Genomic DNA, 12,472 nt, shown 5'->3' on the forward strand with positions numbered 1-12,472 from the left:
AGTGACCCCTAGGTGCAGAGCCAAGAGTAAGCCCCGGACACCGCTGGGTGTGGCCCCTAAACAAAACAAACAAACAAACAAATTCAAATGACCTTAGAAGGAAGTGAGCCGATGTATTTTCTGATAAATGCTTCCGGATCCATTTCCTGATGCATCTTAGTCCTGTTTTACTCCCTCCATGTCACGTAAAAGCTTAGCATGCCTTTAGCCACCCGCGGTCATGTGTGCAGTGCTGGCATCTATCTGCAGAGGATTTGACTGAAATTGCAGCCCGGGCTCCTCTAATTGTCTCTGTTTGGGCTCGTGCATCCCGGAACCAACCAAGCACGCAGCTACCCACCTGCCTCGCTCTTGAGACAGCCAGAGAGCTGTCTGTGATGGCCAAGATAATTTAGGTGGCTGGCTTCTTCCGCACCTGGGCGGCAGTATCTGTTTCACAAATGTGACAGGCGCAATTTTTTCCAAGGCAGGAGGAAGAGATAGCTTTGACCTCTGGTGCCTGCGGAAGCATCCGCGGAAGGGTGACTTGTCATTTTTATTGCCTGAGTGAGGGTGCTCCCACGGCGAAGCGAACAGGGCGATAAATACGGTTGTTGGAGGCTGTTAAGGGCACTTAGCAGGAGGCAGGCCTGAGTGACGAGCGGGTGTGCGTGTCTCGGGGACAGGACAGCACGCGGCACCCTTGCAGCCCGTCTACACTGGCACACCGAGAGCAGGGTCTGATTTGATTTTCTCTCTTGGCTCCAATGCTTGACCCCCATCAGCAGTGCTCGGGATTCACTCTAGCTCTGTGCTTGGGGGTCACTCCTGAGGGGACTTGGGGGCCATATTCAGCATCAGGGCCCATCGTGTATAAAGCAAGCACCTTACCCTCTGCTCTCTCTCTCCAGTCCCTACGAGGTCCATTTCACAGACTGAAACCCTGAGGTGTAGAGGAATGAAAATTCAAGATCAACCAGACGCTCAAATTTGGGTCTCTAGTACTACGATATTTTACTCTGCCCATTATTACAAATCCCTCCCCTTTTTAAAAAAATTAATTTTTATAAAGTAGTTCACAATATTTGATTACATTTATTATTTGAACAACAACCCCACCACATTACACATCCCATCACCATATTTTGGATGTTTCCAACCCCTGCCCCAAAGCAGAAGCGAAATAATTTATTTTGTATTGGTTGCAAAACCCTCCCTTTATTACTAGTATGGGTGAAATGTTCTTTTTGTTTTCAGGGCATTTTTAAGAGGCTCCCCCCCCCCCACACACACACACCTGACCATGCTCGGGGTTACTCTTGGCTCTGCACTTGGGAGTCACTCCTGTTGGTGCTCGGGGAACCATCTGGGATGCTGGGATCAAACCTGGGTCAGCCTCATGTGAGGCAAATGCCCTCCCCGGGGCACTATCTCTCCAGCCCCACACTTAGGAGTCTCCACGGACCTCTGGGGAAATAGTGAGTCTGGCTGCTCGGTCCTCCCGGGACACGAGTTTAGCTTCGAGTAGAACCACTGCCTGGCTGCAAATCTGTAAAATCCCCTGCTGGGGTTCCAGAAGAAATGTGCTTCTTTTCTCCGGTGTACCCCGGGAGTCCTGACGTACTGAAGTCAGGCTCTTCAGAGTCCACGCCAAAGCTTGAATGACAAGAATCTTGTAGAGTTCACTGCCAAAGAGGCTCATGGAGGCTGTAGTGATCGAACAGGGGGTAGGGCAATACTCAGAGGCTTCTCCAGGCTCCGCAAATCAGGAATTACTCCTGCTCGGGGGGGCCATATGGGATGCTAGGGATGGAACCTAGAGCAGCGGTGTGCAAGACAAACGCCCTCCCTGCTGTACCATGGCTCTGGCCCGGATCCTGCTGACCTTGGAGAGAACCCCTACTTCTCACAGCGGAGCCCCTTAGATTCGGGTCATCCGCCCCTGCTCTGGTCTGCACGGTGGACATCCCTCCCGCTTCAGAGCAGGGCTGACTTTCTTGGTGCTTTTCCAACGCTGCGTCCCTGGAGACAGTGGAATGTCTGGTTCCTGGCGCCCGTCTGCTCTGTGCCAGCTTCTCCCTGGCCAGTCAGCCAGCGACCACGGGCTCACAGTGCCCAAGCTTCAGTGTGCAGCTAGAGGAGGAAACACTCACCTGCTACCCCAGACACGAGCATCTCTCCCTGAGCCCTTCTCTGGGACACAACCTCAGAAGGACTCAAAGACGGGCCACAGATGGTGGCAGTGACATCCAGGCACACCACAGTGGGGAGCGGTCAGTGAAACAGGGACCGAGGAGGCCCGGCTTGGATCACATCAGGAGCGTAGGGGCCGGTGGTACAGTGGGTAGGGCTCTGGCTTACCGAGCACATGGCTCACCTGGGTGCTGTCTCTGACATCCCATACGGTCTCCCAAGCCCCCCAAGAGTAATTCCTGAGCACGAGCCAGGAGTCAGCCCTGAACACCACCATGTATGGCCCCCAAACCTAACCCACCACCACCACAAAAACTCAACAAAACATTTGGAATGTGTCTGCGCCCACACACTTCCTCACTGGACCCTTGGCTCAGGTCTAATCTCCTCCTAATTTATTTGGGTCTCACCGGACAATTCATTCGGTTTCCTCAGGACAGATGGGCCCTTCTCCAAGGGACTGAGGACAGGAATAGCGGGTCTGGGCAGGGACACTAGGCAGTGCGGAGGGGGCAGCTTTGGGAGACGAATGCTGGCTGTATCGCTAGCTCTGGCCTGCTGTATTAATTTCTCCCTTACAAGAGAGCTGACCCATTTTTTCCAGCCCATAGTCCTAATGGACTCCTCTACAAAGGCCATCCTTCTCCCACATAAAGACCTGTATTGTGTTTAATGATAAGCCTTTTAATGGAATTTGCTATTTCTGGGGCCTCCGGGAAAGGCCATTAGTGAGCTCGCAAGTGCAGGCAAGGCCTGTGTGGGAGAAACGTGCATCTCAAGGGCAGCGGATCCCGGCAGGAGCTGGGCGGGCGCCAGAAGGAGGCTCCTTTCACCTTGGTAGAACAGGTTCTGTGCACCCCAAACTGACCTGGACAGACCCAAATCAAGCCGCCCACCCTGCAGTATCCCACCTGCAGTTCCTCCCAGCACCCACCAGTGCTCCTGGAGTCCTGGTCAGAATGAAGCAAGCAGCAAAGATCCGAACCAGATCGTCTGCTCCTCCTTCCGACCTAGACGAAAGTGGCAGCAGCTGGAGGGAAACTGCCGAGGGGAGATGAATCTTTGGGGCGGGGGGGGGGGGGTGGTGGTGCTTGGTGCTCGGGGACTGCTCCTGGCTCTGTGCTCAGGGAACAGTATGAGGCGCTGGGGTTGGCCACATAGCAAGGCAAAGGCCTTAGCTCCCATGCCGTCTTTCTGACCTGGAACCTCTCCTGCCTGAAGCAGTCCAGCCCAGGCCCTAAAGCTGCATATTTCGTCGGCAACCCCCAAGCGCCGTCCCAAGCTGGACGTCCCTGGGGCATGCACTGGGGACGCGTTTGCCATTTCAGCCTCTCTGGGCACTTCCTATGACGTACCAGGACCTAGAAAGACACCAGCTTCCCTTTCAGAGGGAGTTTCATGGGGACACCCACCCCTGGGGGCTCCTCCGGGCACTCCCGGTGCCTGGGCACTCAGGAAATTGCTCAAGAGAGTAAAAAGATATAGACGAAGACCTCAGGCCTTAAGAGTTTAATCCGCGCGTTACCGGGTGTCGCGGAGAGTAGCACAGCTAGAAGTTATTCCAAGTTCACAACGGGCAAGACGGACAGAGCTGATCATCCTTTAAGCCCACCCAGACTCCTGGCTGCAGCTCAGATGACTTTAAAATGCGAATTCTGCAGCTTTAGCCTCAACCGACCACAGGAGGAACAGTGCAGGTGGGCCCGGCCGTGATGCTCAACACTTAGGTCTGAGCGTGATGAGTCTTTTAAACAACTTCAAAGAGGGGCTGGCTTGATGGTCCAGCAGGTAGGGCACTTGCCTTGCACACGGCCACTCTAGGTTTGAGCCCAGGCATCTCATACGGTCCTCTGAGCCCCACCAGGGGAGATCCCTGAGCACAGAGCCAGGAGTCAGCCCTGAGTGTCACAGCCCACAGTCACTGGGTGTGGCCCCCCAAACAAACCAACAAACACTACAGAGGAAGTGAAGGAAAGGCTCGCCCTCTCTGATGCCAGTGAGAGTCCGTTGTAAACCGGCCAGAGCCCTGTAAACTGGCTCTACTCGAAACCTTCCCCCCAAGAAATGCAGCACCCAGGATTCGTTACAGGGTTGACTTCGCATCACCTTTTAGGCTATTGTGCATTCATTAATCTTTCACTGATGCCAAGTATTTGGCATCTTCCCCTTCTGCGATGTGACCACACTGGGAACCAGGACCCATGGTGGAAGGAGCGAGGAGCAGCACCGGAGGCTAAAGCCGCCGGAGTGAGTTTGGTGGGGAATCCTGCACGGCCACCCCAAGGCCAGTGCCTGCTTCCTGGGCTCTCTCCAGGCCCTCCCACCGGGAGCGTTTTCAAAGGTAGAGCCTTGGGCTGGAGCTCGCTCAACCACCAAGTGCCAGCTCGACACCTGGGAACCTCAGGTTCTGTCCCCAGCAGCCCCGAGCACTGCGGGGTGGATCCCCAAACAAAACAGAATGCAGACTTGCCAGGCCCCCAGCCGCAGATTTCAGCTCACAAGTCCGGCTTTGTGAAAAATAAGCCCATGACCAGTGGCAAAAACCTCGTCAGGAATGGTCGCAGGAGGAAGCAGCCTGGGAAGCTGTGAAGAGGACAAGGTGACGGGTGGCCAGAGGATCCGTTTCCTGGAGCTCGTCAGACGTGGTTACCACAAACTGGAGTTGCACTGAGCAGAGTTCTCTTCTCTCATGTAGCATAAGCCAGAAGGATGCTAGAAGGTGCTAGAAGGCTACACCCCCACCCCCAGCGATGAAATACCCTGTACCCCTCACCCGCCACCCACTGTTGTCCTCTGAACCACCCTTGGCCCAGTCCTGAACTCATGGGTGTTTCATTTGCTTCCACATCTTATCGACCCAGCCTTCAAGTAATGGGTCTTGAGCTTGCGCCTGTGCTTTGGGCTATTACGAATTAGGTTTCTATGAACACTTATTCTACGAACTCATTTCTGTAGGTGTTTGTTTTCATCTCTCTTAGGGACCTGCCCAAAGGTGGAATTAGGGATTCTCAGAGGTTAACTCTCAGTTTAAATGAGGAACTGGTGGGCAGATTTCCAACTTGGCTGTGACCCTGTCCGCTTCCTGCCGTAGGCTTTGAGGGTTTGATTCTGTTTGAGCTTCCCGGGGCTGCCACGTAGAGGAAGGCGCAGGGGAAGATGGAGCAGGGACCAGAGGGCTGTGTCTAAGTGGAGGCCTCTCCTTAGGGCTCAAGGAGAACCCCTAGGATTCAGCCTTGCCCCAACAATATACTTGATAGTGGTTTTTGACAAAAGGATTTTGAAAGAGAGAGAAAGTCATCTTTACACCATGAATCACATCGTTAAATGAAAAGATTCCAACTGGGCGGGCTTGTTAAAACAGAGCTGCACTTTGCATGGAGAATCCTAGCGCCAACTGGTAAGGAAGCACCTAAGCATCTGCCCCCAGACAAGCGCCCGCAAGCAAGGGAGCCTTTCCTGAGATACCGAGGGAGTTGGGGTGGGGAGGCAATAAAACGTGCATGGGGGAGAACAGGGAGCAAGTGGCAGCCTGTCCCTGCAGCCTCCTGCGGCTTTAGGGCACCTTAGGACACTGTCCCGGCCCCTCTGTCCCAGGCGGGCTCGGTTTTCCTCCAGAGCTGGCTGGAAGGCAGGCCTGCAGCTGTGTGCTCCACGCGGCCCTGGCCGGCCAGGGAGGGAAGCCCAGAGCCGTGCCACGCCCGCCCAGCCCTGGGTTAGCCCCACATTCCTGGAGTCAGCAGAACCTCCCAACAGATCGCCAAGGAAGAAAGAAGCGTGTCTTCCCGGGGCCAGCGGAGAGAGCAGGTCCCTCTTGGCTGGGAAGCTCGGACAGCCTCCTTGACGCGGTGCCAAGGTGCCACCAACCCGGGGAGGGCCAGGAGGAGACATAGCAACACCGTCTAGAGCTCCAAGGGTCTTCAGAGGGTGTGTTTCTGTTTTGGGCCACACCCAGTGGTGTCAGGCATCAGGCTTGGCGACGCTCTGGGGACCAGAGGCAGTGGAGGGCATTGAAGCCAGGTCAGCTGTGTGCCAGGCAAGTGCTCTACCTGCCGGACAATCTCTCCAGCCCACGTCTCCATTTTCAAGTGTCGCTTAGTTTCCAGTGGTATTCATTAGTATAAATAAATATAAAAGTATCTCTGAAAATGTTTGAGAGTTTTTTGGGGGGCTGTAGTTGACAGTGACCAGGGGCTAGTCCTGACTCTGTGCTCCCTCCAGGGGGTGCTGATGGGGGCTGATGAGTCATGCCTGAGATCCAATCCAGACCAGCCACCTGCAAGGCTCTTAACCCCTGGGCTATTCTTCTTGCCCCAGAAGTATTCCTTTCACAATAAACTGAGTTTAAATCCACTCAAGTTTTAAATTGTAATTCTTTGTTCTTAACATGGAGGATTTTATATTTGATGACTGATCTTCATAACAACATCCCCAGACTCCATCCCTACCAGGTCTCAGGAGGCCTTGGTAAGGCTCCGGAACACGGGTAGACTCAGCACCCACAAATCCCGATCGAACCGTATTTGGCTTTACACTCCATAGCTTCCCGTGGAAGAAGAACGAATGATCCGCCTCACGGCCCCTCCAGCTGCCCTCCTTCCTTAGAGGATTCTCCGACATTTCTACTACATTTCCCCAAACTCTTCAACGTTGAATTCATCCCCAAATCTGTGCGTTGGGTCTTCAGGAAAGTCCAGTAAACAAAATACTTTATTACTGAACTGAAGGGAATACAAGGTCGGGGTTCGGAGGTATTGTGAGAGCAGAATATTGTGCGACCAGATAGAAGCATGTTGAGTTGTCTGTGTCTTTCTAAAGAAATGATGAGATGTGGGTGTTAATGGACTGGAGCGTTAGCACAGCAGGTAGAGCATTTGCCTTGCATGCGACCGGCCCGGGTTCGATTCCTCCGCCCCTCTCGGAGAGCCCAGCAAGTTACCAAGAGTATCTCACCCACATGGCAGAGCCTGGCAAGTTACCCCCATTGGCGTATTCAATATGCCAAAAACAGTAACAACAAGTCTCACAATGGAGACATTGCTGGTGCCACTCGAGCAAATCGGTGAACAACAGGATGACGGTGCTACAGTGCTATAGATATTGGCTGGCTGGAATGCTCTGGGGAGCTGGATTCTGGATAACCTGTTTGGAGGCCAAACCCAACAGTGCTTAGGAGCTATTCATGGCTCAGTGCTCAGGAGTGAGGGCTCGGGAACCGTATGTGACACTAGGGACTCAAGCCAGGGTTGGCCTCATGCGAGGCAAACGCTTTAACCTCTGCAGTGCCAGGATTTGGGCACAATGCTGATTTAGGGCAGCTTTCCCCTCCAGGACCATACCTAATCCCATTACAGTGAGGGCCCTGGGAAGAAAGAGTAGGATGTATCCTTCTAGGGGCACCCGTAGGAAGGCGCCGGGGGAGGAGAGACTCTGCAGACCAGTTTCTGAGCTCAGTGCATCCATGTACCTTCCTCCTTGCACAGGGAGACAGTGCAGGCAGTTTGGAGAGGCCACTTATGCCCCCGAATCCAGTAGGAGGTTCTGGGTCTCCTGGTTCTGTCAGTGTAACACCAGCTTGAAGGCAGGGGAGAATTGGGAGCTGCTCACGGCGAGATTCTTCCTTTTTCAGTTAGACACAGCACTTCCGAGCAGAACTGCTGCGCACGCAAAGGGTGAGTGTTTCAGAGGCTACGGCAAGAGGACCGACACAGAGGGCCCGAGACCTGGCACCCGTGCAGAAGTCACGGGCACGCATTGGCCTCTGCCCTAGGGAGGCTTCCGACAGACAGCAGAGTGCCCTAGGGGAGGGGACGCCTGGTGCTCGGTGCTTGTCGCCTTTGGCACCCGGAGGATGCTCCTATCCTGGGTACTTCCCCGGGGACAGCTCCCGAGGAGAGGTACGTGACGGGCACCCCCCGTTTTCTCGTGTTGCGTGCAGTGTTTACTGTTGCTGTTTTTTTCCCTCCCACAAAAGCCTCCGCCAACCAAAACAGGACAACCAGTTGACAGCTCAGAGCGTGTCGAGCACTTTTCAGCCTTAAATATCTATTCTTTTTAGCTGTAGAGGCCACTCCGGACAGTGGGGGTCCAGCGGTGTTGGGAACCAACCCTGGGGCCTCCTGTGCTCTCTCTAAGTCAGGGTGCTCGAAGATGGCGCAAGCGAGGGCCTTCACCACTTAAGTCACTTCCCCTGTCTTCAAAGAGATTGTTTTCTTGGGGGGTTCCTCCCTCCCTAGCCGTGCTCAAGGTGGCCCAGGCAGCCAACCCAGCCAGATAGCTCAATGCTAGGAACTGAGGACCTGTTGCTGGGGTCTGACAGTGCTGGGGACGTCCTGGGCCACCCAAGGCTGCTGAGGGGCCCCCAGGAAAGTGAAGATGGGGCCCCAGAGCATATCTTAGAATATTGGTGGTGGTGTAAAGCGATGGAAATAGCCTAAAATAAGACTATGGTTGTTGCTCAGCGATGATATGAATTTATGAAAATCTGCTGATTTGTACACCCCAAACAGTGGAATTTCATGAAGTGGAAATTGTATTTCAATGAATCTGCAAGAATGGAAAAGTGGCCAAACTTAGAAAGGAAGAATGGCAAGCCCAGCCACGGAAATACAGAAAGATTAACATTCTGGAACCTAACAGACGGAGACGTCTCCGACTGCAGAACTTACTTGCGTGGCTGGCAAAGGGGGGGCTCACAGGGATGTGGCACGGGGACAAAAGAGATGCATTTCAGGATATGGTGTGAGGTGGCTCCTACACCTAACAGGAAGTCCAGGTAAACGGTTGACGGCAATAGGAGAGAAACAGTCTTGGAAGACAAAAAAACCCTTGATGGCTTTTCAGAATTAATGAGAGCATGTGAGTTTTCAACAAAGAAAAAGAGAAAATCACCAGCATCTAGAGAGTTCTCATGAAACTGATGGACATCAAAATAAACAAACACAAGCATTCAATGCCAGCGAGAGAAAAGACATATCATCTACACAGGAATGAAAATTAGTCTGGCGGTGGGGTTGTTACCAGGAAAACTTAGCACCAGAAGACAGTGGAGCACAATCACCATTGTACTATGGGGATAGAGCTAGAATCTGACACCCAAATGAATGAACCCCCCAAATGAGGGGCCAAAGAAAGACATTTTCAAACAATATGCATAGAATTCCCTATGCATATGCACCAAGATCCCCGCATAAAGAACTATTAAAGAAACTGTAATGAGAGGCTATATTAGCATTTGCCATAAATGCACATGTATGAGATGTGGAGAAAATTGGAAAAACAACTAAAGCCTACAAAAGTATTAACTATAAAGAAATAAAAAAAAATCTGGCATATAAACAGTATCCCTAGAGTATCCCACCCACATGGCAGAGCCTGGCAAGCTACCCATGGCTATTTGATATGCCAAAAACAGTAACAAGTCTCACAATGGAGATGTTACTGGTGCCCGCTCAAGCAAATAGATGAACAACAGGATGACAGTACTACGGTGCTTACAAACAGTAGTCCAAAGAGAGGTGGCTTATCCAGGATGTGCCTGAAGGTAACGAGAGGCACCAGGTAACCAGGCTCAATCATGACTTCCAAGGCAGAATATACTTTGAAAAATGCTCCTTCGAAGGGGCCAGGGTCTCTTCAGTATTGCATCCTCAGAGTCGGAGACGTGCAGTAAACGCTAATTGGAGCACTGGTCACACAGCCACCAAGCCTGGTGGGGCAGTCCCTCAGCACAGAAAGCAGACATGTCTCACCGCCAGGAGTAATTCCTGAGTGCAAAGCCAGGAGTAACCCCTGAGCATCGCTGGGTGTGACCAAAAAAGCAAAAAAAAAAAAAAAAAGAAAGCAGACATGTCTCGCTCAGTTTCATGCCACTGAAACCCGCCCGGGTGCCTCGCACACGAAGGAGCTCAGTGAACTCAAACAGAGCCCAAGGATCCCAAGGATCGTCGAGGCCATGAAATCTTTTCTAACTGTGCCTACGCGCAATGGCCCACCCTTTGCTCCTACTTCTAAGGCCTGCAAAATCGGAAACACCCAACTTAGCGCCTGATTACATAGAAGTGTCTTTTATTTTTTTCTCTTCCCATTTCAAACCTTGTTCCCCACCCCCCCCACCCTTGAAACTATTTTAAGGTTTTTTTGAAAATAGAAGGGGGCCTTTGACACATGTTTGAATTAGTGCTTTGAATTAGTGCTTTGGGGACTGGGGGCGTGTCGCTCTTTAGATGGTTGTAGACCGCCAGGGCGCCCAAGGGGAACCCGCCTTTCCCCCTTTTCATCCTCAATAAAGAGATCCCTGTCCTGAGACGGGGTGCTTGGAGCTAGGGGTAGGAAGGCAAAGAATATGAAGTTCTGGGAGGGCAGGGAGAAGGCAGCTACTAGCCAACACCAAGTCTGTGCTGTCTCCTGGGAAAATAGGGAGGAAAACCTGCCTCTGATTCTGCTGGCGGGTGGGGAGGGAGGCGGCGGGGAAGAGAGGGGAGCCAGTGCGGGAAGGAAGCCTCAACGTCCCCTACCCTGTCCCCTACCCTCCGGGCAGAACCTGGATCTGATCTGCACATCTACCCCCGGGGCACAGCCTGCCCGCTCAGCCCGCCTGACAGCAGGAGTTGACCGTGAGAAGCACAGGAAACCCTTTGGGGGAAGAGCCAAACCGCCCCCCTGGGAGGCGCGCATGAAGGACAGCGAGGGCTGCGGTCTCCATCTGCAGCTCCGACCCGGCGCCCCTCACGGGGGCTGCGGGGGGCGTTCCCAAAAGGACGGACGCCCCCCTGCTCACCCGGGGGATGCCAGACCCAGCTCTCCCGCGGGGCTGGGGCGAGAAGAGCCGGGCTGACCTCCCAAGGTCCTTGGTGATCCCCTTAATCCAAGCGGGACTCGCGCTCCTCCCCCTCGGGCGCTCCTCCCAGCGTCGCTCCCCAGTTTGATAGTAAGTGCCCGGGCTGCCTTCCAGCACGGCGCCACGCACGCCGCTGGCACGCCACCCACGACTCCAGCGCCCGTGGAAGGGAGGAGATGAATCAAGTGTGGAAGAGCAGCCCGCAGGACGGGCCGGCTGGAAAAGACGGCGATGAATGGAAGCCAAACATTCCAGGCACGGTCACTGGAGCGGTGGCAGCGAGGGGCAAACCCAGCCACCCCCCCCCCGTCCCCGCCCCCCCACGCGCACACACACACACACACACACACACACACGCACGGACACACACGCACCCACGCGCGCGCATGCACACACACACACACACATACACGCACACACACCGATGCCGCGCGAGTCCCCGGGCCAGCTCGGGAGCACCGGCTCGGGAGCACCGGCCACCTGCTCCGCGTTTCCTGGGCCAGACTCCGTCTCGGTGGCTTTAGGCAGGTGCCTCCGGAGGTCAAGCCCACCGGGGTTTAGGCCCGTTTCCCTTCCGAGCTGGCCTCGAGCACAAAGTTCCCGCCCGAAAGCGCCCGGAGGTGGGGTGGAGGAGTGGGGGGAGCACCCCGCACTCCCTCCTCGGCCCGGGGGCGGCCCCGGGCGCGCCGCCGCCAGCCCCGCGGCGCCTGGCCCGCCTTACCTTGGTGAGCTGGGCGATCTTCTTGCACATCTTCACGTGCATGTCGGGGTCGTCGCAGTCCATCCTCCAGCCGGCGCCCCCCGGAGCGTGGCTTTGGCCGTGGAGCGCAGAAGCCATCGCGGCAGCGCGCCCCGCACTCGGGGCCAGGCTCCCGTTGGAGCGTGTGCGCGGGCGTGTGCGCGCGGGGCGTGCGAGTGGGGGGCGCGGGCTCGGGGGCACTGCAGTCCCGCCGCCCGCCGGCTCTGCGGGGGCCCGCCCCCTGCGGCTCGGGCTGCCCGGCCGTTCGCCCCGCGCGCTGGCACGGCGTGCCCGCCCGGAGAGACCGGCGCTCTCGGACACGTGGGTGGCGCCCGGCCCGGGACTCGGCGGCGACAGTCCCCGCCCGTGGCGGGCAGCCCGAGCCCCGCGGGCCACGGCGGCCGCCGCCTGGGGCAGCTCCCCGGGGCGCGGTCTGGGGAGGAGCCCCTGGCCATGTGCTCCAGGGCGAAGAGCTGGACGGAGCCCGGGGACTGGCGCGGGCGCGCTCAGCCTGGGAGCTCGGAGCCGCCGTGCACGGGTCGGGGTGGCGGGACCCCACGGGAGGGGCGTGCAGGTGGAAGCGAGTCTCAGGGACCGCCGGAGGTGCGGGGTCTTACTCGGGTTGCAAATGGGAAGCCCCCCCTCTGCTTCCTATCTTGGGGAGTGGCCTGGGCGTTGTGGGAGATCGAGGAACAAAAGGAAGAAATCGAACAGGGCTGTCCAGG

At 55.5% G+C, this 12,472-nt stretch overlaps 1 protein-coding gene across 1 annotated transcript in view; it reads right to left on the reverse strand.

Moving 5' to 3' along the window:
- The window catches only part of FAM184B (family with sequence similarity 184 member B), an 85,913-nt gene extending 73,817 nt beyond the window's left edge, over positions 1-12,096 (reverse strand). Inside the window, exon 1 of the mRNA XM_055140463.1 lies at positions 11,730-12,096. Within this exon, the coding sequence (XP_054996438.1) occupies positions 11,730-11,846 (117 nt within the window). The 5' untranslated portion in view covers positions 11,847-12,096. The remainder of the gene's footprint in view (positions 1-11,729) is intronic.
- Positions 12,097-12,472: the final 376 nt, after the last annotated feature.

This window comes from Sorex araneus, chromosome 5 (assembly GCF_027595985.1).
Source record: "Sorex araneus isolate mSorAra2 chromosome 5, mSorAra2.pri, whole genome shotgun sequence".
Lineage (NCBI taxonomy): Eukaryota > Metazoa > Chordata > Mammalia > Eulipotyphla > Soricidae > Sorex > Sorex araneus.